This window comes from Nylanderia fulva, unplaced genomic scaffold (assembly GCF_048542155.1).
Source record: "Nylanderia fulva isolate GAGA-0341 unplaced genomic scaffold, ASM4854215v1 Scaffold61, whole genome shotgun sequence".
NCBI lineage: Eukaryota > Metazoa > Arthropoda > Insecta > Hymenoptera > Formicidae > Nylanderia > Nylanderia fulva.
In genome coordinates this window covers 282482-307474 of record NW_028190710.1, presented here as the reverse complement: position 1 = coordinate 307474, position 24993 = coordinate 282482, and the positions used below count along the sequence as shown (strand labels likewise).

The following is a 24993-nucleotide window of genomic DNA, read 5'->3' as shown; positions in this document are numbered from 1 at the left end:
TTATATACATTTTCTGTATTTAACATGTAGACTATCTAATAAGGAGAATTAGTTTTTACAGAGCTTATAAAGACCTATTTCGTTTGTTAATGAAGTTTCAATGTTGAAAAAAAGTTAAAAAACTTTTTTTTGGAATGTTTTAATTTAGAACATTTTTTAATATTGCACCTTCATATATTTTATCATGAGCTGAAGAACAATTTTAAATAGTTATTCTTAAAAAAAAATAATACACAAAAAATATTTTAGCATTCCATTTCTTATAGGATGTTCCGAATAGATATTTGTATAAGTGATTTATTGCAATTAATCAGCAATGTAATGAAATAGACGTAGATGTATATTTAGTAGTATATTTATCTTAAGAATTCGCGAAAGTATATTCTTATCTCTTACCATTATATACATTATGTATAAGACGCGAAGAAAAGAATGTAATCTTTACTTCAATTCGAATTATAAAACTTGTATTATAACTTATTATATTATACATATCATTATTAGGCATTCATCTTTATCATTGCAATACAATGCATTCAATCATGATTAATAGTATTAAAAGTCAGTATTTATTATCTTTTATTATGGTATACATAATATAATTGTATATTATAAGTACATGTTAAATGCAAAAGTTTCGTACAAATAGTACGAAATGTGCCAACCCACTTAAGTCTATTATTTAATAATATTAGTCTTCTATTACATATATACTATTAAACATATACAATGTAAGTTCTTGTTTATATGCACTATAAAAAGCTAAGACATTTTACATGAATCTGTAGCCAAAAAGATTAAAAATTGTTTGATAATAATATTTTACAAATGATTGTATGTATTCACTGAAGCACTCTTAATGTAGTACTTATAAAGTAGTAATCATAAAAAATAGCATTTACAAATAACGTGCAATAGTTTTTCTATATATCGACTTAATATTATGCTTATTAATCACTAAATTATTTAGTACTATTTATTAAACTAAGAATACAAATACAGTTTATGTAAGATTGCTTTGCTTGTATAATCAACTTAAATTGTTACATATATATGATAACAACATGTGGGCCTTTTAATGATTTAATTAATATTATTTTATCATTATGAGAGAGATCTCTATGAAATATGCTATGTATTGTATTGAAAATAATTGTATTTATAAGCAATTTTGACGTATAGTATTATCTTACTTTGCGCGACCAACGTTTTATATAATTTAATAATTTTTATACACACTATATATTATATAATCATTTTTTAAATAAATAAATTTGTTGCAGTCGTTCCTCCATTTTACACGACGCATTTAATAGTTATTAGCAAGTGTTAGTAAGTTTTGAAATCATAATATAAATATATATATATATATATATATATCAATTATTTATATAAATGTATATTTATATATATATATATATATATATAAATTATATACATATATATATATATATAAATTATATATATAAAATATTAATTTTATATATATATATATAAAGTATATATGTAAAATAATTATATTAATGACATATATAAATAAAATTAAAATACGTAATAAATGGTCGAATAAATTCAAAATTCCCGCCACATGCCTAAAATGGAAAATGGCGCATCAAATAAATTCTCGCAAACTTCAGAGTGGAATGATTCTCCAGCGGTCATGCGGCATGCGCATGCGCGCAATGTCACCGTCGTTCGTCAGAGGCAGCAGCGTCGGTCGAGCCAGGAGAGTCCAGTGTGCAAGCGACGAGAACGGAATCAGATGGTGGCGAAGATCGCGGATTGATAGGTCGCGGGGTGTATGAGAGAGAGAGAGAGAGAGAGAGAAAGAACAGGCGTTTACGCGACGGTGGTATTGGCATAGGCTCTCTCTCTGGCAGGAGGACGGGGACACTTCTTTTCTGTGTGTACGCGCACGCGAACGACAGAGATAAAGCGAGCAGAGGAAAAAAAAAGGCGACGGAGATAGAGAGGGAGAGAGAGAAAGAGAGTGACAAGCCGCGAGTGAAACACGGACTCGTCATCGACGACGGTGACGAAATGATCCTCTAGCTTCGTGCTTTCTGGCCTCTGGTCCACGTACAAGGAAGGCCGACAACGACAACAACAACGACGCGAAGGAGGCGGAGCAGAAGGCGAATCGTCCTCGTCTGGTAGTAATCGAGTTTTTATTTCTTCGGGACGACCGAGGGAGAGAGAAAGATTGCATACATCACATATACGCATATATATATATATATATATACACACACACACACACACACACACACACACACACACACACATATATATATATATATATAAGTATGTGTATATATATATATATATATACATATATATATACTTATATGCACGCGCGCGACATGCGACGCTGATAGGAAGGAAGAAAGGATTATGAGCGGACCGAGTTGGATTATTCCACGTCGCGTTTATCTGCGTCGAATCGTAAACGCGTTTCTCGCCCTTCTCGGTTAGGGCCTCGCTCGAGCTCGAGAATCCGGTCGATCGACTGGTCGATCGGTCGTGCTTGCGAGCGCTGTCTTTGTTTTTTTTTCGTTCCTTCCCTCCGTCCGTTCGTCCATGTTGTGTATGTGTGAGTATATATATATATATACGTCAGTGTGTGCGAGCGTCTCTCTTTCTCTCCCTCGGTCTCTCTTTCTGGCTCCCTCTTTTTCTTACGCTGACTCTCTTTCTCTCTCTCTCTCTCTCTCTCTCTCGGCCGCTCACAGTGTGCTGAATATAACGCTTCGTTTACATTATCGTCGGGGGACAGAAGTGCGCGTTACCACAGTGTCGGAGTACGGTCGCCCAGCGTGAACTTTTCGAGAAGAAGAAAAAAAAAAAAAAAAAAAAAATTGTGCGAGAAACGTTCGTCTAAGAAGGCCCTCCCGGGCCACGGCGGACCGTCTGTCGGGCTCAGCTGATCCAACGAGAGGAACAAGGAGGAGGAGGAAAAGAAAGAAGAAGGAGGAGGTGGTGGAGGTCGGTGGAGGAGGAGGTGGTGGTGGTGGTGGTGGTTGTGGTGTTGGACGCTAACAGCAGCGCTGCTGGGCGAGGAAGATCCCCTGCCGAATTCAGCACCGCGACGATCGACGAGCACCGATAAATATGTCGTCCCCCAGCGCCGGCAAGCGACGTATGGACACGGACGTTATCAAACTGTATCCTTGGAGAGCAGCTTTAAAAAAGCTCCCTTTCCTATCTCTCTCTCTCTACACCACGATAAGTAACCCTTGTCATCCTTTCGTTTTTGCGTAGTAGTGGCGCACACGTGTGCGAGCGGGACGCGATCTTGCAAAAGCGTCTCTTGTCCTCCTCGCACGCGTGCGCCTTTTTATGTGTGTGTGTGTGTGTGTGTGTGTATGTGCAGAGTGCTGAAAAAGCTGCATAAGAAAGTATACCACGGATTTCGGTTGATCATTGTTATTTGAGACTCGTTCTTCCTTCTGGAAAATTCGATTTGAGCACCATTTTCTCCAGTTTCTCTTTGTTGTCCATTTTCTAGGAACGATGATTAAACGTTATATTCAAATTTGCGGTCAGATGTCGGTAAATAAAGAATATATATATATATATATATATATATATATATATATATATATATATATAAAATATATAATTTGTATACATATGAGCCTCGTCATATTTATATTTTGTGGACAACAAGCTTGTTTTTTTGAATCATTCTTTTGATAGTTTAAAACACGTTTATATCTTAATAAATTATAGGCAAAAAGTAATCTTGAATAATGATGAACGTTTCGCTGAGTTTACACAAAGAGATATATTAATATTTCTTTTTCATAATTTCCGATTCTCGATACAATCTTGTATATATCCAGCTTTTCTAGCATGTATTTGTACATATATACGATTTTGTGAATGTATGTATGTGGTAAATTTCGCTGGCTCGCTTATCTAGCATGATAATCTTATATTGATGCACGAGAACTGACGAAAGATGTTAAAAGAATAAAAAAGATATTTATTTTTAAGAGATTTAAAGAGATTTTTAAGATATTAAAGAGATTTTTTTAGAGGTTTTAAGGTATTTTAAAGAGATTTTAAAGAGATCTTTAAAAAGATTTTGAAGGTATTTTTAAAGAAATTTTTAGAGATTTTTAAAGAGATTTTTAAGGTATATTTTTAAAGAGATTTTAAATGTATTTTGAAAGAGATTTTTAAGGTATTTTTAAAGAGATTTTTAAGGTATTTTTTTAAAGAGATTTTAAAGAGATTTTGAAATGCATATTTTGTTGCATTTGAGACTCCTATTAGAATATTTGACATTATATTGACGTGATGATGATGTCACATACAGTATCTAGCTTTATTCACGCAATCGTCGCGGGAACATTTAATCCGTCATTGCGCCGCCGCGCTTCGACGTTTCGGCACAGCTGTTTTTAACCAGCTGACTTCTAGGCGCTTGCGCGTGTGCGTGCATAGGCAGGCGTGAGCGTGAGCGAGCGCGAGCGCGTGTTTATCTTGTTCGCTCGCGCGTTAACAGTGCGAGACCACATTCGTTTGGCCTCGTCGCTACTCCTTTTGTTTTCCCTCCCTTTCTGTCTCTCTTTTTCTCTTTTTCTCTAGCTCGAGCTTTCTCTCTCCTACACTCGAAGACACTGGTTTTACACCTGTCTCGTTATTTACGCTTGTAAAATGATCTCGTATGTCATAAATTGTCGAGGACGCACGTCGGTTTAGCGGTTTGTTTTGTTGAGATAAATATTTTTATTTCTCGACTCTTCTTTTGTTAAACTATTAGGAAGCTTTATTTAGTGTTGAATATTATGATGCAATCGAAGAACCAAAGTTCAGTTATAAGTTTTGGAAAAACAGAAAGTGACTGAAAAAAAATTTAACTTGACTAAACCTTTCAACTAAATATTTTGTTATTGAATACAAGTATAAAAATATTTAAATTAAATATAACACAATAAATCTATCAAAATGTGTATTTGGCTTAAATATTAATATATGTTCAATTACAAAATATTAATTTAGTTGAAAGTCATTTAGTCAAATTAACACATTTTTTTTCAGTGTGAGAGTGCGGAAAATAATTTTTTGACTATTTTTTCTATTTTTTGTGTTTATTTTTTATCACCCTTTCTACAAATAGAACGATGCTTTCGAAGAAATTGGAGTTTTCGCTTTAACTTTCTTCGAATTCTGCGATGTCGGGAATTTAAGAAACTGAGACAAATAGAAAAAGAAAGACTGAGAGAGGGAAAGAGAACAGCGTTAATTGAAACGTTACACTAATCTGGCGAATTTGAAGCGCGAGAGAAGTGACAGAACGTCTTAGCGTACGCATGTAAAAATAAAACGGCGACGATGGTCTCTAACGTGTATAGTGCGATCTCTTGTCGCACTGACGCACGTACGAGGGACGGGTCGATATGCACAATATTTCGCGACGAGAGTTCGTCATGTAATGAACGTGACGGGCCATTTTTTTCGACTGTCGAAGGTCAGTTATATCTTATTAATTCCAATCAGCGAGCGATGAATTATGACGACAAGAACGATATATATTGGACGAATATATATATATTCTTTCGGGGCTATATTTTTTTCTCTCTATTTGGAGCAAAACTACACCGAGAGATTTTTCTCTTAAAATTCATGTACTGAGAAAAACATTTATTAACTTACCTTAATCGTTTTCAAATATTAATTTGTTAATTAAACATATAAAAATATTTAAATTAAATATAACACTAAATCTAACGAAACGTATATTTTATTTAAATATTAATATTGTATATATGTTCAATTAACAAAATAGTAATTTAGTTGTAAGGTTTAGTCAACAATTTTTCTTTATGTGGTAATCGTAAGACAATAAGTATGGTATTTGAAGAATTTTATAAGAGTTTCTTTGATTAATATTTACTACAAAAAATATTATTATATACATAATAAAATTAATCGAACATATTTTATATTTTACTGTGGTAAATATTAACAACAGAGAAACTCTTACAAAATTCTTCCAATACCATATTGTCCCACGACATTACCATGATTTTTAGGGTAAACTCGAAGAGAAAATTCTGTAATTTTAATAAGAATAATCGTTCAATGCGTCACTTTTGTTCAAATAAAAGGTTCAGATTTGTTGGTACATGAATTTTAGAAAAATAACTTTTTCGAACAATTTGAAGAAGAACTTGAAATAGATAACTGTTCGGACGATGCGTTCCTTTCTCTGACGAGAAGCGTTGATTCGCTCGAGAGATAACACATAGATAGGGAGAAGAAAGAAAGTTTTATTAATGCCAACTCCGTCTCGGCCTGTAATCGACATTTATTGTTTAATTCCGTAATCTCGCGATACGCCTTTGCTACTTTGCTTCGTCTAAAAGGCAAAGAAGAGAACGTGCTCCAATTCTTGATGCTTTGTTGTGTCGTTACACCTCGAGTTTTTCTTTTCTTTTTTTTCTGCGCGTTACCGCATTTATATATATATATATATATATATATATATATATATATATATTTATATATATATATATGTGTGTGTGTGTGTATAGCATGAATAATAGCACATTGGTGCAATATAATTCTTTTATTTATCGCGATAAATGTAAATGTGCGGGTTGGAAGGTCGAGGATTATTATAGAGCGGCCAGGAAAGAGAGAGAAAGATACACAGGAATGCGATATGAGTCGATATATTTCTCGAGAAATACATTGTGCGTTTAATTATCATATCAGAGAGAAATCATTTCGAGCAAGCGAGCGAGACTGACAGCGCGACGTTTGCACAATATTGTTATACATTGTCGAAATAAATACACACACATACACAACATGACATATAAAAGAAACAGAAGAAAGAAGACACATAACGTATAACAGGCTTAAAAATAACTATTAAAATTGAAGAAAACAGTGTTAGATCAAAAAGATAAAAAATAAGCACATTGAAAGCGGATATCTTCGCTCAATTTTGAAGAAGATTGATTTTGAAGAATTTTGAAGACAGTTTTATTTTTAATTATAAATTTTAATTATACATAACACGTCGTCGTTCTTTTAGAATTTAAAATCATAGTAATCGTGGGACAATACATGATATTTAAAGAATTTTATAAAAATTAATCTAACATATTTTATATCTTATTGTGGTAGATATTAATATTTTTTTTTATCGTGTTAATTAGAGAAAGTCTTATAAAATTCTTCCAATACCAAATTGTCCCAATGATTGACATGATTGGGGTAACTTACTTCTAAAAGAAAATTTTCTTTGCGTAGATACAGCCGTTTTTTTTTCATGGACGATCAAAAATAGAATTTTCGGCTCGCGAACGCGTCTTATTCTAATTGCGAGATATATAGTATGAAAATCAAACGTAAACATCGTGTGCGCATTCGTCGTTTTTCTTGGAGGTTTTCCCGCGGAATCTTCGCGAAATGCGTAGCTCTCGTGTCTGTGTATCGAGTCGCGAATCGAGATTATTCTCGTATTCACGAGCGTGCGTAGAATGAGCATACGAGATATGCATATACCTCTAATCAATATATATATATATATATATATATATATATATACATATGTGCACGTCATCTTCCTCTCTCATTACGTTTAATTTTATCATAACATTGTCCCGTATTCGCTGTTATTCAAAACAGGTGGAATATCTCGCGAAGCTTTATAATCCAATTTACTGGCACCTCGACATTGCATCGCTCGGCAAAGCTCGTTAGCCCTTTTCGCCGTAACGGCGTATTAAATTCGCTTTCTCGGCAGAGGTTACGGCTAAACGAGATACAGAAATATGAGGAATGGCTGTGTTTTATGATACTATTACTATACACATTTGCGCGCTTTTGTCATTTCCCTCTCGCTGCACTAAAGCTCTGGCGCGGAAAATGATAATGTTATGCGAAATTGCCGGCAAAAGACTTTGATCGATCGTTTCTTCGGTTTTTCGATTTTTTGAATGATGACTTATCTGAACATTTTTATGAATTTCTCTCGATCTTTAATTAATACATAGATAAAGTGGAGTCACTAGAAATTATTATATTCTAAAAGAATTGTTGGAATTGAAAAATCTTATTGTGCTCCATTTTCTTGTTATTCTTTCTATATATATTTTCAATTTATACATTTTTTTATAAGTATTTTTCTTTTGTATGACGCATGAAAAATTGTATATAGGAATATATATCAGAGAGAGTATATGATTACTTTGTATTGAGAGTGATTAAATTGTCGCGATTGAGAAACATCACGTTAGTTCTCCGAAGAACATTTGCACTTTATCTCAAAGAGGGCAGCGTACCGAAATCTACTCAGTTACTGATAAACATTCTTTGTTTATCGTGGTAACATAGGAACATGGCGGATTAATTAGACGTGCATGATATATGTGTATATATATATATATATATAATTTAAAAATCACATTTAAATTTATATATATATATATATATATATTATGATTCACGAAGAGAATTTCCTCTTACAATTTTACTCTGAAAATCATGGTAACCGTAGGACGATATATGATATTGAAAGATTTTATAAGAGTTACAGTCGTTAGAGTGATGTGTCACGTGTAGCATCGTCTTCTCTCTGTTTTTACTGTCGGGTGTTGGTAAGGGAGTCACTGCTCTGCTTCCTTCCTGACGATGGTCACCGTTAGGGAGACGCTCCGACGGCCGGACGGTTTGAATAGGGAGGAGAATGATATTTAATTTATTTGCGGATTCTACTGAAGAAGACCCGAAGTGGGTCGAAACGTTTAGAATTTAATAAATGAGTTTGATTTGAGATCTCATTTTAATTTATTAATTTTGTGCATGTCGTCCGCACAGGCTCCGATTGCCGTTGAGATTTTATTTTTATTGTAACACAATAATTCGAGCCGAGATTAACTGTTTTTATTTTATTTCTTATTTTTTAATAGGTATCTAATAGATATTTGTTAGATATTAATATTTTTATTGTGGTAAATATTAATTAGAGAAACTCTTATAAAATTCTACCAATATCACATTGTCTCACGATTACTCAGGGTAAATTCTAAGGGAAAATTCTCTTTGTGTACTGTGTGATGATGTTTACGATTTCGCAATATTTTGGAATGATATAGTGCGGAATCGACGCGCGTTTATATCTTTAAACCAAGACGAACGGATATAAAATAAACTGCTAGCGACGTATAAGCTGACCTTAAATCGCGCGATATCTCTTATTTCGCGCACCAGCACGATATACATAGCTCTCCGTTCAAATGAATCGTTTGTTTTTGAAAAGCGATGCGCTTCGAACGCAATAAATTTCCGGTCGAACTCGCATCGCACAAATGATGTGTTTCGTATGAAAATTTGCGGCCGAAACTTTTCGCGCCTTATATTAATCCTTTGAGTATCAATGACGGAAAAATCCGTCAAAATAAAACTGGCCAAAAGTACTTCATGACGAAAAAATCCGTATATTTCATAACGCCAATAAATCACTTTTGCAGTGCAGCAATTGAACTGAAAAAGTATACTTTAATGTTTTTAAGGTGATTATAAGTTTAATGTCGGATTTTAGAAATTGAAGATTACGGATCCAATATGGCGGATAACAATTTTTCAAAATTAGTATAGTTGAAAAGTTATTTTATTTTCAAATACCGGTTCAATGTATCGGATAAAACATTTTTTCATACTGAAAATGTAAAATTAAATCGATAATTAGCAATACAGGGAATTGAAAAAATGTTTGAGGTTATGATCCGCCATTTTGAATTTTTGATTTCTGATCGGCACCACAAAAAACCCCGGAAAAGTGACTTACTTTATATTTCTAAGTTTATGTCGTTGATAGCATTCTTGGCACACAAGCGTTTTTCTTGCCTGTGACACTCAAAGGGTTAAACAATTTATTGATAATAAATGACGTTATTCTTTAAGCAAATGAAGAAATTACAGACGCGTATCGATTTTAAATGAAGATGCATATCTTCCTAGTACGATGGTTCTTTTTTCCGTACACGATATATCGATTACCTTACGTTGGAGCATATATTAATGTTGGAAGCGCCTCGACGAGCGAAACAAATTGGATGCGTCCGCGTTCGCGTTTGTTCCGCTAGTGCGTTTTAGAGTTTCTGGAAAGTCTTTCGTTTGCACGGCAAACGATGTATTAGTCATAGCAGTGACCAGTTAGTTTATTTTAAGCCCTGCTCTCTGTGTGTTCGCTCTATTCCGCGCTTTTGCTCGTCTCTCTTCATGGACTTTTATTACCTCACTTTTGCATTGTATATAATTAATCGTTATTTCGCGAGAGAGATTATCGTACGTTGGATCATCATCACCATCATTTTTTCTATTCTCAGCGATATGTGCAGGTCGTTTCGCGATTTTAATTTAACTTTGTTGTTCGAAACGAAAACTATACAGAGAGAATTTTCTCTTAGAATTTAGAACCCTGCAAATCATGGTAATCTAAGACGATATAATATTGAAAGAATTTTATAAGAGTTTCTTTAAATAATATTTACCACAATAAAATTATTAATATCTATCCTAATAATATTTTACTATGTACAATATTTTACTATCTACATATTAATATTTTTTATTGTGGTAAATATTAATCAGAGAAACTCTTATAAGATTCTTCCAATATTGTTCCACGATTACCATGATTTTCAGAGTAAATTTTAAGAGAAAATTTGAAGAGAAAATTTTTTATGAAACATAAATTCGAAATTGCTTATAATTACAGATGTACATAAAAAATCGACTCATAATAACTTTGCGTTCGCTCGCGTTTCTATCACTGTCATATTTTCGCCTTTCGAGTTTCTTATTCTTCGATGGACTTTAAAAGGACAAACACGCTCGAAAGCATCGTCCCGATATTTTTTTTGCTATTTCTCCCGTGGCGAGAGAGCATCGGCGCGTAAAAGTTGCGGCCCACTTTGCTCGGCAGCTCGGTGAATTCGCCTACGTCGTGCTTTATACACACATGCTTTATATATTCAGTTGAATTACAAAGTTTTGCGTACAAACCTCCTTTCCTCCTGACTACGCGTGTGCACTCTTTGTCTTCCTTCCCCGTTGCTTCGTTCGCCAGCTGATCGACCTTCCCCCACTATCGTCGACATCGTCGTAGTCGTAGTCTTACTTCTGCTTTTTCCCTCTCCCGTACTGTATTAAGCGAACGACGTCGCTTAATACAGGCCGCAAAACACGGGGACTTTGCGTTTTGCTGCGTAATCGCGTGGGAAGTGCCGATCGTTTCATCCAGAGTGTTTTAGAGCTGACCGGAGAGATATTTTAGGAGTAGAAAAATAGACAGAGGGTTGGAGAAAGTTTGTAAAAAAATAGGGTGTATACTCCCTGGAAAATCTGGAATTTTGTGCTACCTTGAAGAATCCTGGAATTGTCATGGAATTTGATTTTAAATCAGGCAATTTTTTATTAAATTGCCTCTTTGATTTTAAAATAATTTTAAAGAATATATCAAATTTATTAGTTTTATATAAAGTATATATTAAAATATATTTTATTATAATAAAGTACTATATATTACATTATTATATTAAAATAATATTACATTTATGTGTTAAAAAATCATAACATATATACTTATGTCTTTTTCTTACAGGGGATGTTTAGAGAAGGAACAAGGGGAATTTCTGAGATCCCAACCATAGGATTCAAATTCCTCAGTTTCCAAAAAATTTTTTTATCTTAATTTGTCGCAATAACATCGCGTTTGGCTCTTAGTCGAGATGAATATGGAGTTTTTAAAAACAATTGGAGAGCTGACTTACAAATATTCTTATTAATATATACTTATATTTCAAAATTGTATTCTAAGTATTATTTAAAATACTTTAATTTTACTTGGAATTTTGAACAAAAGTATCTGGGAAATCATAAGTCAACAAATAGACAGAGGGTTGGAGAAAGTTTGTAAAAAAAATAGGGTGTATACTCCCTGGAAAATCTGGAATTTTGTTCTACCTTGAAAAATCCTGGAATTGTCATGGAATTTTTTAACTCAGGCAATTTTTTTTTTAAATTGCCCCTTTGATTTTAAAATAATTTTAAAGAATATATAAAATTTATTAGTTTGATATAAAGTATATATTAAAATATATTTTATTATAATAAAGTACTATATTTTATATTATTATATTAAAACAATATTGCATTTATAAAAAATTATGTAACATATGAAATTATACTTTAAAATTGCATTCTATAAATATTATTTGAAATACTTTAATTTTATCTGGAATTTTGAACAAAAGTATCTGGAAAATCATGGAATCCTCAGGGAATTTATTTCTAAGATTTGAGTATATACCTGAAAAAATTACGAAAACTTTTTCTTTTTTTATTAAACATTGATCAAATTTGTACAAAATTCTTGGAAAATTATGAAACTTTCTTCTCTGTATATTAAAATTCGATAAAGTAAAGTTCTAGTTAACAAATTAGCTGGAAAATTAAATTTTAGTACTTGTAATAGATTCTTGAAAATTGCTCTACTAAAGTCTTGAAATATTTAATTATATAATTACATACATATCAAAAGAATATCGTATTGAAAGTTGACTGCTGTACAGAGAGAATTTTCTCTTAGAATTTTATATAGTAATCGTAGGACAATATGGAGTATATTGGAAGAATTTTATAAGAATTTTTCTGATTATTATAATATTTATTATCTACTGCAATAAGATATAAAATGTGTTTAATTTTACTATGTACATAATTAATATTATTTATTGTGATAAATATTAATCATTACTATAATTTTCAGGATAAATTCTAAGAGAAAATTCCCTCTCTGTGTGTCATTTTTGTCGCCAATACTTGATCGAAAAAGAAAATAGAATAATTCTGGTACGGTAATATTGCATATATCGGAAGGCGATACTCGGATTGTTAACGATTCGTTCCAAGGCCTCTTGAGATGACGGAAACGAGCGCGCGCCTTAAACGGAGCGACTTACGACGTTTATATTCCTAACGGGTCTTCGAAGTCGAATCCTTTTGCGCGCATCGCGGATTGTTTTTAATTAGAGTAATTAGGCGCGACCCTCGTTTAATGTCGATGATGTACGCGTTTCGTGGGAATAAGCCGCGATGGAAACGTCATCCACATATGCAGGCACTTCTATACGGAGAACATTTTTTCTTAGAATTTATCCTGAAAATCATGGATAATATATGGAAGACTTGGAAGAATTTTATAAGAGTTTCTCTAATTAATATTTACCGCAATAAAAAATATTAATATGTATGTATATAGTAAATTTAAAATTAATTGAACATATTTTAGATCTTATTGTAGTATAGACATTAATATTTGTATTGTGGTAAATATTAATTAATCAGGGAAACTTTTATAAAATTCTTCCCGTACCATGATTATCATGATTTTCAGGGTAAATTCTAAGAGAACATTTTTTTGTGTACGAGACAATGATTGTGCGCAGCGGAAAATTGTGCACACACGATCCGTTCCTTTTATTGTGTTTCGACGCGAATATAATTGCAAAAAGATATGCGGATCTTCATATTACAGAGATAAATTTCGCTTTCTCCCATTCCATCGCGAATACAGTTTAAGCCGCTTATATAGGATTATCGCTCGTTACGCAATACTTATTTGTCGCTCGAGAGTTAATGTCATATACTTTCTTTAAGGCTTCATAGCTATCCTCATCAGAGTATTTTCAATACTTAGCGTATGGATAATTGGTCTTTCTATATATAGTGCAGATCATCGAGTTATAACGATAATAACTCCGGTTTATAGGAGATGCAGCTTTTATGCAAGCGCAGCAGAGTGCTCCGATATATTTAAAATTTATAATAATCATAGTATAAAATCCAGAGAAGATATTTTTTACTCGACAGCATCTTCGTTGATGACTCGTACGCTTTGCTCATTTCTTAACACGATTCTTTTTTTATTTAAGAATTTTCTTCGTGGAAAATATATCCACTATAGCTCAATTTTAACTGTCTCTATATTACAACCTGAAATTTAGTTATGCTTAAATTGTAGCTATATGGTAACTAATGTTTTTTAGCTATAGTTTAACGGAGAATTCTGTAACCAAAAATCTTAGCTGTTATAATGAAAATTTAAACATATATAGTAATAACTAAATTTTATGTGTAATATATGGCGAGAATTTCCTTTTAGAATTTATCCTGAAAATTATGGTAATCGTATAAGACAATATGGTATAAAATATTAATATGTACAATAGTAAAATCAATCGAATAATAAGATATTTCATATCTTATTATGGTTAATATTAATATTTTCATTGTGATAAATATTAATCAGAGAAACTCATAAAATTCTTTCAATACCATATTGTCCCACGATTACCATGATTTTCAGGATAGAAATTCTCTCTGTGTAGGAACAGCCAGAATTTAGTTACAGTAGCTAATTTTTTCCATGTTTTTTTTTTTTTTTTTTAATAAAATTCATCTCTTTCTATATTCGAACATCCTAGTCGTAAATCGATATATCGTCACAAGCAAAGCGAAATCGTCCGGATTCATTAATGTAACATCGCGAAACGATCCACGATATTGTTCCTCAGATTCGCCCGATTCCGTCGTTTGAAATCTCTGATGGCAGCGGGGTCGTCCAGGTTATACTCGATCGCGATAAATCACTTCGATATATGTATATATATATATGTACGAATCCCAGCGGGATCGCCGTTGCAACGTGGATATATAGATTTCATGAACTAATGTAATTTGGGACGCGTTATTTGCGTCAGAGAAGTCTCCTTGTGTATCCAACAATGCCGAAATCAAATTAATCAATTATTGCGTAATTAACGAAATACTCGATAAAGGGAGAGAGAGACAGATCGTTAATGACTTAACATAATGGTTTGCCAGCGCGTTTGCTTAAACATACAAATGGAATGGGACAGATAGGCCATCACACACGCATATACACTATACACATACATGTTGCGGTTTCACCGCGAGTTTCGGTGCGTATCGAGCGGGTTTCGCGCGTGCGATGTTAATTAATGATGAGCGCGCCATAAAAATGTGCAGGTCGCCTCGCCTGTGGCTTCCTTGTGGACAATCTATCATGGAGTCGAAGGTCTTTCCGCACGTGCGATTATCTAAACGGAATGCATCGTGTTGTCTCTCTCTGCGAGAAGCATACAGAACATATTCGTAAACAGCGAGAGAACATCGAGGATATTTTGCAAAGAATCTTTCTCTCTCTTTTATATATTTTTTTATTTTATAATTTTTAATTACAATATTTTTATTTAAACATAATAGTATATTCATAACATAATAGTACACAACATAATAGTATACTCGCCTTCGGCTCGTGCGTCCATCCCTCGCACTCGTGACCAATTGTCAACTTTCCGCACTTGATACACATACTATTTTGTATTACAAGTGCAGGCAAAGTGGCTTTTTCTGCGCGTTTTCTGTGCACGAGGCGGCCGATCGCACGCCGCCATCTTGCCGCGGCACGGTGGGGGAATAGCCGTGTTCAATACATTGCCTACGGCTTCAGCCGTATACAATGACTTTTAATGCGGCTGAACCGTAGATAATGGCTTTGAATGCGGCTTATTCACTCACCGCGTCGCCGCTAGATGGCGGCGGGGGAAATCGGCCGCTTTCCGCACAGAAAACACGCACCGAAAGTGCCACTTTGCCTGCACGTGTAATACAAAATGATATTTACGCTAACTAAACGAGCAAAAAAAATCTAAGGTGTTATTTATTTATTATAAAATTATAAACATTAAAAAACCGCAAACGTTTCGACTGTACTATAGTCTTCTTCAGTATAATAATAATAGCATAGATAATGATCACACTATAAAATCATAAAGTTAATATACAAAATAAAGAACAGTTAAAACTGCGCAAATAAAAGCGGTAAAATCCCTATTCTTATCAAATGTGGGACAAGAAGTTGTAATATATAAATAATAGAATAGATATTATAAAAACGGACGGCAATAAAATATGTTAACACTTCGCAATTAGTAACAGATGTCGAGTCGCAAATATAAAACATTTTAATTGTGAAATAAATTATAAATTAAACAGATATAAATAACAATTGAAAAAGCTCTTTTTTATTAAAAATAAGGAGTATAAAAAGTTTGTAAGAGCTGTGTAAGTGGCAATTAAATTTAATAAGAATCAACGCATATAATAAGAAATTATAAAATACAAGCAAAAAATTAAATAAAACATGGTTAATCGCATATATGGAATTTGACAATTGCAATAAAATAAATTAAATAAATAGACTCATAATGGAGCGTTAGAACGAAGTCAGAATGGACGTTTTGACTTGATTTTTCAAGTCGTCTTCAGCGCAAAATATAAATAATAGATATTATAAAACTCACGAAAGCAATTATGAAAAAAAGTCAAATAATCGGTCACTAGACAATAAGATTAATGCGGTCAACAATTCACAAAATAACAATTCGTCGTTTGTAGGTGAAGAATATGTTAGTCAAATTGCTTATCACGTCAACAGTTTTTTTTTAGTAAATCTTAGATTTTTTGCTCGTTTAGTTGGCCTAAATATCATTTTATGTTTAATTTGTTTAATTTATACGAGGTTTCCAATTTTGATAATAATTTTATGTTTAAAATAATTCGTTATATTATATTTCTTCTCTCTGAATATATCGAAAAACATTGTTTTTTGTCAAGAGAAAAATATACGTATCATCAGAGGGATGAAAGAGAATAATTCGCAACGATTTTCCTTTCGTTCGTTGATAATTTTACCGCAAGTTCCGGTCGCGCTGTTTTTTTTTTTCAAACCGCACTGCGAAATTAGAAATTGAATCCTCCGTTCGTAATTTCTGCGGATTCGATCGCGGAGTCGCCAATTCTCGCAACGTGAAACGCTGTTCATTAGAAAATGAAGTCTCTTATTACGCATCTCGCGATTCCTCCCGCGATTCGGCACAACGTTTCATCTGTATCGCGATACCTTCTATACCCATGTGGCTGTATTTCAGATCCAAACATAATTTATATTAACTTACGTTAGAAAGTAGGAGGTTTACTCCGTCGTTTATTCCTCCTATGTCATTAACTTTCATCGCGGTTAATCATTTCTATATTTTTTTTCCTAGAATTTCTTTCTACGTTGCTTTAACATTCAATCGCGCTTTTTATTTTATTTCATTTTATTTATAACTGTGTTTATATTTTAATCACAGATTCTTTCCTCTTCTTTAAATTTTCCGGCATAAATCTAGCTTGAACTTTTTTCTTATGTTAATATACGACCATGCACAGAGAGAATTTTCTTTTAAATTTATCCTGAAAATTATAATAATTGTGGGACAATATTGGTATATTGGAAGAATTTTATGAGTTTCTCTGATTAATATTTATTATATTTTATTATCGTGTGTAGAAGTTATCATCTAAAATAATTTGCAATCTGATTTTAATTTTTTTTTATTTAAGAAATATGTTGGAATTTAAAAATCATATTGTGCTCCGTTTTTGAGTCTACTTATTATTATTTCTATATATATTTTATTTCTTTTTTTATAATAGGTATCTAATAGGTGTTTTTTAGATATTAATATTTTGATTGTAGTAAATATTTCATCGGAAAAAGATAAATTATAAAATTATAAGTCATAAAATTCTTCCAATACCGTATTGTTCCACGATTTCTATGATTTTCCGGATAAATTCTGAGAGAAAATTCTCTCCGTGTATTGAGGAAGCCCGATAGATGAAAAGGAATGACGAAAACCGTTCGATAAAGCGGCATTAGAGTAATACCTATATATAAGATAGGGAGATAGCGGAGAGGTTATATGTAGATGTGGAAAGAAAAGCGGACGCGTCCTCCGGCTCGTTCAACGTTGTAAACAGCAACATTGCGCGGGTCTGAGAGACAGAGAGAGAATGTAACGGAATCCCCCGGGATTGAGCAATCGTTTCCGTCCCTATGCGTTTATGGTGTATTACACGGCTCTCTCACCGATATGGGAATGTGAGATCCTTGGAACGTTATTAAAGAGAGAGAGAGAGACTTCCGGACAATTTTGAAGGGCGTGCCATTCAATTGGAATCAACGTTACGCTCATTTTGCACAACGTAGGATTGTGTTACCGTATATCGCTGTAACGCATTTCGCTCGTTCGTCGATGCGTGAATTTGTTTTGAGCAAGTTGTGTGCTTGGCGAAAATGATCATCTCTCTCTCGCTCCCGACGTTTGTGCAAAACATCGAGAGAAGCGTATAGTAAATTTGCTCCGAAATAATTTTCTCCTTTAATTCCGCGCGTCTCGTATATACCATATTTTCGAATATATATGTACCTATACGCACATCTCGTTTCTCGTGTAACGCGCCGCGTTTAAAAAGCAAACATTCGAAATTAAAACCCGAATATCCCGAATTATATAAAGATTTTCGAGGTAAATATTATTTGTTTATCTGTCTCTCGATATTTTTCATATATGGCGAGTCGAGACTTTTTTCTTGTATATTTTTTTCTCCAATTTCCAGCCTTGTCGATGTTCAATGTTGGAAATACGGAGGCTATTTGTTCTCTAATAATGGTGGATACGCGTCTGTCAAACGCACATGCCGCTGTTTCTCGTAACAGGATGCTTGCCGCGGCGCTAATTCAGCTGTGTGTATTAGAGCACATGAATAGAGATGATCGTTTGATGAGACCACACACATATCACAGATACACACACACGAGATGATCTCCATTATTCTACGATAATAGGTGTAACGCGCTGGGGAAAGGCCGACTGTGATTGCGGATTCTGTGCTAAAAAAAGCAACTACGACTTTCAGTATGCACTTTCCGGTGTCCCTCTTTCTCTTTCTCTCTGTCTCTCTATCTCTCGTTGCGGTAATGATAACTTACGTATATGGAGAAAAGCGATTGTTCGACGATTCGCGATGAGAGATTGCCTGGAATCGGAATCACGCGCTGTGATTTCCGATTCCGCGCGATTTTCCTTTCCACCCTTGCCTCGTCGCGAAATTTTCCCTCGTATATCTTTGGAGCGCGCTTATAGGGTGTCCCACAACGTGATGTGCATACTGAAACTGTGTATTCTTGGTGTCATTCTAAGTCGAAAAGTCTTAAGGGAATCCGAAGCTAACTTAAGTTTAATTCCTGTTTTATCGACAAAATGTGAGATTCAGCTATAAATCTATTTATTGACTATACGGATTGTTTTTTACCCGAAATTAGAACGTTTCGCTCTTTGTTAATATTAATACTTTTATTTGTACAGGAAAAAGACATCAATCTTAGAGTTCTTAGAACTCATAATTCTGTAACCAAGATATATGAGACTGTACGCAGATTGATAAGTATTTTTCCTGTACAAATTAAAGTATTAATATTAATAAAAGGCGAAGCGTTTTAATTTCGGGTAAAAAAACAATCCGTATAGCCAATAAATAGATTTATAGTTTATCTAATCTCACATTTTGTCGATAAAACAGGATGGAAATCACAGACTTCTCAAGGACGTTTAGGATTACCTTATGCACTAAAGTCGATTGTTTTAAAGTTACAGCAAAAGAAAAACGAAACAAAATCGCATAAAACAAGAACAATATTATTTATTGAACGATAATATTTAATAATAATTAATTACTTTATTTAATTGTGCGGTAAGGTAAGTCAAAAAGATGCTTTTCTCGCACTAGTGCAGTAAAGTAAGGCGTACATTGAATCGTTGAGAAATAAAATAAGCCACTTTCTGAACACTAAACAGCAATAGAAAATCTTTCCCGACTGGCAACAATTGCCATAGTGAAAAAAATAAATAATAAATAAATAAGTAAATAATAATTAAAAATTAGAAGTAAATAATTGCTTTTGCATTTTTTTACTATAAACTTTAAAACAATTGACTTTAGGACATATGTTTATTAAGACTTTTTGACTTACATTAGAATGACACCAAGAATACACAGTTTCAGTATGGACATCACGTTGCAGGACACCCTGTATATTTTTTTGTATTCTCTCACGTGTCTCGCCATCGGGAGAAATATCACGAGCGGTATTTTCCGTTTGAAGTATAGACTGCAATTTTTCGCGTGACGTTAACTCCAGACCCTTTCTCAGCAAACTTCTGCTTCTCTACTTAATTTCATTCGTGACTTTTAACGCGATTGAAACAACGATGTGCCGCCGTGAAAATAAATATATTATGAAATTCATAAAAATTCTTTAGACATTTATGAGATTATATAAAAAATTTCAAAACTTTATTTAATTATATACACGGGGAGAATTTTCTCCTAGAATTTGTCCTGAAAATCGTTGAATAGTATATCTATATGGTATTGAATAAGAATTTTATGGGAGTTTCTCTGATTAATATTTATCCTTAATAAGATACAGAATATGTTCGATTAATTTTATTATGTACATATATAAATATGTTTTATTGTGGTAAATATTTAATCAGGAGAAACTCATAAAATTCTATCAATATATTGTCCCACGTGATATCATGTGATTTTCAGGATAAATTCCAAGAGAAAACTCTGTGTATAATAACATTATTATATTTTTGTATATAAAATTACATGTATACTTGTAATATAATTTATTTATTAATATTTTTTATCAGTATTTTCAGTATATTTATTACACTTGAATTAAACGATATTGCAATAGAGGAGAGCGAGTGTTTTATATAGCTTCAATTGCAGGGGCACCCCTGAAATTGCGGAGGGATAGTTATTCTAATCGATGCCGCGTGACGAGGGCGTGTTATCGCGTGTCGTAAGACGAGAGAAATTAACGATTAAGTTGCGCGCGTGTAAAACGGGGCGAGACCCACGTGCGATTCACAATCACGGTTTATTTCCTTTTCTCGCGGAGCATCCGTTCATTGTTCGCGATGCTGCGCGTGTGTTTACGGCCCGCCATTCGCCGCGGGTCTGAGAACGGCTATACGGAATATCGGGCGCGTTCACGGAGCGTGATCTCGCGAATAACAAAGTTCTCGAACCTGCCCCTGCAGGTGAGAGCGGAGAGCCGTTCGAACGCAGACCGTTCACCGCGAAAAACATCGAGGAAAGGTGGTTACCGTAAGTCGGATAACGCGTTACGCGTCACGCACGTTCGATCTTCCTTTTTCTTTTTTTTCCCGCACGCCGAAAACATTTATCGAATACAAATATTAAACAAATGTTTTTTTATTCATTTGAGACTATAATATTGATTTGGTGTGCAAAATATTTATTTGATGTAAGAACATCCTTTTTACAACATAAATATTTATTTGTAAAGCGCAGGATTGAAATAAATATTTAATAATTTAATAATTTTTTCAGTGTAGTATTTTGACGAACGACCTAGGTCAAGAATTGCAAGTGTGATATTTCATTACTTCGTAAAAAGCGCAGCTTTATATCTTAGAACATATATACCTGGAAGGGGAATTGCTATTGTTCTCCATGGTAAAAATCTGTGTCCAAGTTGGGTGCGAGAGAGAAAGATAGCTTTTAACCTATGCTCGCAATGCGCAAACGTAGATGACGTCACGGTGACGTCACGCTCACCGCGCCGTTTGAAACTGGAAATGTAATTGGTGCTTTCGCTAATTCGCGTTTGCGCATTGCGAACGGAGGTAACAATCTACCCTTCTCTTTCCTTAAAAACGGTTCTCTCTCGCACCCAACTTGGACACAGTTTTGCGCTCCTATTCCCCTTCCATATCTATAGTTCTAAGATATTACGTCTAATATCGACAAAATTCGACGATTTCAGAGAGGATGCAAGCATCAATTTTTGTAAAATTGCCTATTTTAGTAGATTTTGTGTATGTAAACATGTAGACGTATGAAAAATGAACATAAGAGTCGTTACGATATTAATTAATCGTATCGATGAATGTGCACGTTTGAATATATCTCGGCAACCTTTATGTCGCGTCGGTCTCGCTGACAAAATGCAACACGGGGATTTTAAGTTGACATTTTTATTCCGACGCGTTGAAAAAGTATTTCCGCGTTTTACATGCGCGTGGCGAGGTTGTTGAATAATTTAATTAAAATGGGTTTTATTGCCGCACCGCGCACAGTACAGATTTTACGATAAATGCATGACTTATAAATATTACAACAGTGGTAGCTTATCACGAGAAAATCAACAAGATTATCGCGCGATACCGTATATGCACGGAACTTGACAAATAATTTGGCACTTTTGCATTGCATGTAATTGTTCGAAATTTTTATTCCGAACAAAATCCTCCTTTTGCTCCGACCCATCATAATCATCGTTGAAAAATCGCGTTTCATACATACGCAACGGAGAGTTTGGTTCGCGTTTGGTCTCTCGACAGAGAAAAACGGTAACTCATTTTTTTCTACGCGAAACGCCGTTTAGATAAGCACTTTCTAATGCACGCATCGAAAGTTCTGCTCTTACACAAGCGATAAGCGAGCCAGCGACCTCCGCTAGTACGTTCCACTTGATGATGTATGTATGTGTTTGTGTATGCGTGAGAGTTTATCCTCGGTGTAATCCCTGTCCCTTTAAACGCGTGTTGTTCGCACACATGGACTCTTACATCGTCATAGATTTGCATGTGATAAATGAAATTGCGATATTTCTTTTTACAGTTTCTTAATATGCTCTTATTCTGAAGAAATAATTGATTTATCAAACTTTATGAGAAATAGAACGTGCTTTATTTGAGACAAAATTTCTAGAACATTATATATGGAACAATTTTAAATTACGGACATACATTTTTTAGAAATTTAAATTTAAATAATAAGAATATTTTAAGTCAGCTCTTTAATTTTTAAACCACAATCTACACTTCATTCCTCTCGACCAATAGAGCCAAACGCGATGTTATTGCGACAATTAAGAAAGAAAATTTGGAAACTAAGGAATTGCCGATTCAGCCGACTTTTGGACCAATATTTTTCTCGCCTATTTCTTTACAGGGGATGTTACGAGAAGGAACAAGGGGAATTTCTGAGATCCCAACCATAGGATTCAAATTCCTTAGTTTCCAAATTTTCTTTCTTTCTCAATTGTCGCAATAACATCGCGTTTGGCTCTATTGGTCGAGAGAAATGAAGTGTAGATTGTGGTTTAAATTTAAATATTCATCATTGAAATTATATTATCAAAGTAACAGAAAATTTTACATATTCTAAATACTGTAAAATTTATACACTTTTGTTTATATTCAGATGTATATAAAGCACGAGCCAGTAAAGCGATAAATTAAGTCGGGCTATAAATTCATATTTGAACCACATATGAACTTTGAACAAAACAAACAAAGGGGAAAGACAAAAAAAATGATACGGTCTCGCATTGTCACTCGAGCATATATGTATTGTGCCAGTTAGATGATCGTATGCTGGCTGTAACGGTCCGGGGTCTCAGTGGCACAGTTTTACATCTTTTCTCTCATATACCTGTTTCAATTTTCCAAGTACATCGTTACATTGATTACCGTTCTATTTCTCGCCGTCAACAGCCTAACCTGTGATTTGTCTCTCCCGTCGTAGAAAGACGCAGATTCGCGTGTAAAGTGGTGAAAAGAAAAGAAAAGAAAAGAAAGAAGAAAGATTTTCCTTAACTTTTTAATCCCAAAACAGAATAGAAAGCAAACACGAGGTGACAATCCTAGGAGGACTAAATGAATTCTCCGTCAAGTTCTACGGTCCACGAGGGAGTGAGTACATTATTTTATTTTTGTATCATATGAAGGAACATTCGTGCAATATATGGAATTAAATTTTATTTGAGATCAATTTGGAATAGAAATTATTTGAGTATAATTGAATTATAATTCCGTACTGTGCACAGCTTGTTCCATGATCGTTATCGTTTACAATAATGTGTAGCAGTTAATTTAATTAGCGTTGCGATCTTTATTTTGCAATCAATCGATTCAATTAGGCCACATAGAATGATAATTAGGAATATTAAATATAATTTGGTTTGTTAATATTTAATTTCAATTTTGCCTGAAAATAAGATACTGTGTGATATAATTTTATTACAATCGGCAAAGTGCAATTACGGATAAAGATGTTTATCACTGTAATCTTACCTGACATTGAAGCCGACGTTAATGCAGCACTCAATGGGTGTCCTTCGCGTTCTTTTTATGTCACTCTCAATTTAATAGTTTCTTGCGTATCGCCTTGGATTGCTATTATTATCACTATTACATTACGTTATTACTGGAATTAAAATACGCGACTGAGAAGACGCGCCATAATTACCATCTGTATAATTTAGGTTGTAATTTTACGAATTTTACGACACGTTTGGCAGCGTGTAGTTTATCCATCCGTGCGAATTTTTTTGTTTCTCTTTTGCACATTAAACGCTATCTATATCGTGAAATTCGAAGCACTATCTATCTTAAAGTTTTCGCATTTACCGTAGAAATAATATAATTAAAACACGACGGCAAGAGTCTTTTCATTACGTTTTCACTTCGTGATATTTCGGTTCAAGGTTTATGCGCATCTCTTAGAACCGGAAATGCTTATGCAACTGCTTCGTACTTGCGATTTTCTCGGTTTGCTGGACATACGTGTGAAGCGTATTATCGATTGGCAGACGGTTCTCGCGAAAGAAAGTTCCTTGACTCGACGAAAGAGACGCGAACAACTAAAACAGCTGTCCTTAAGAGAACGCTTTCAAGCAGATCGCGTCGAAGATACTCGTTAATGACACAACTGTATGCGGATAGCACACAGGAACAGGTTGCAGACAGCAATTAAAACGGAGATCGTCTCGCAGGAATTTAGAATTTATTTGTGCAAATTCTTATCACAGAAAATGATTCGCAAAATCGACCATGATCGAGAAATAGGATAATTAAATGTGGATAATTAATTGAGGATAATTAAGCCGCGAGATTGATTTGTTGTTTCAGAATAAAGAAATCACGATTCCGCAAATGAGAACCA

General features: G+C 33.9%; 1 protein-coding gene across 1 annotated transcript in view; it reads left to right on the top strand.

Moving 5' to 3' along the window:
• The first annotated feature begins 3000 nt into the window (after positions 1-3000).
• Positions 3001-24993, top strand: part of UbcE2H (ubiquitin conjugating enzyme E2H) — a 40847-nt gene continuing 18854 nt past the window's right edge. The window contains exons 1-2 of the mRNA XM_029308354.2: positions 3001-3164; positions 23665-23741. Coding sequence (XP_029164187.2) covers positions 3112-3164; positions 23665-23741 — 130 coding nt within the window. The 5' untranslated portion in view covers positions 3001-3111. The remainder of the gene's footprint in view (positions 3165-23664; positions 23742-24993) is intronic.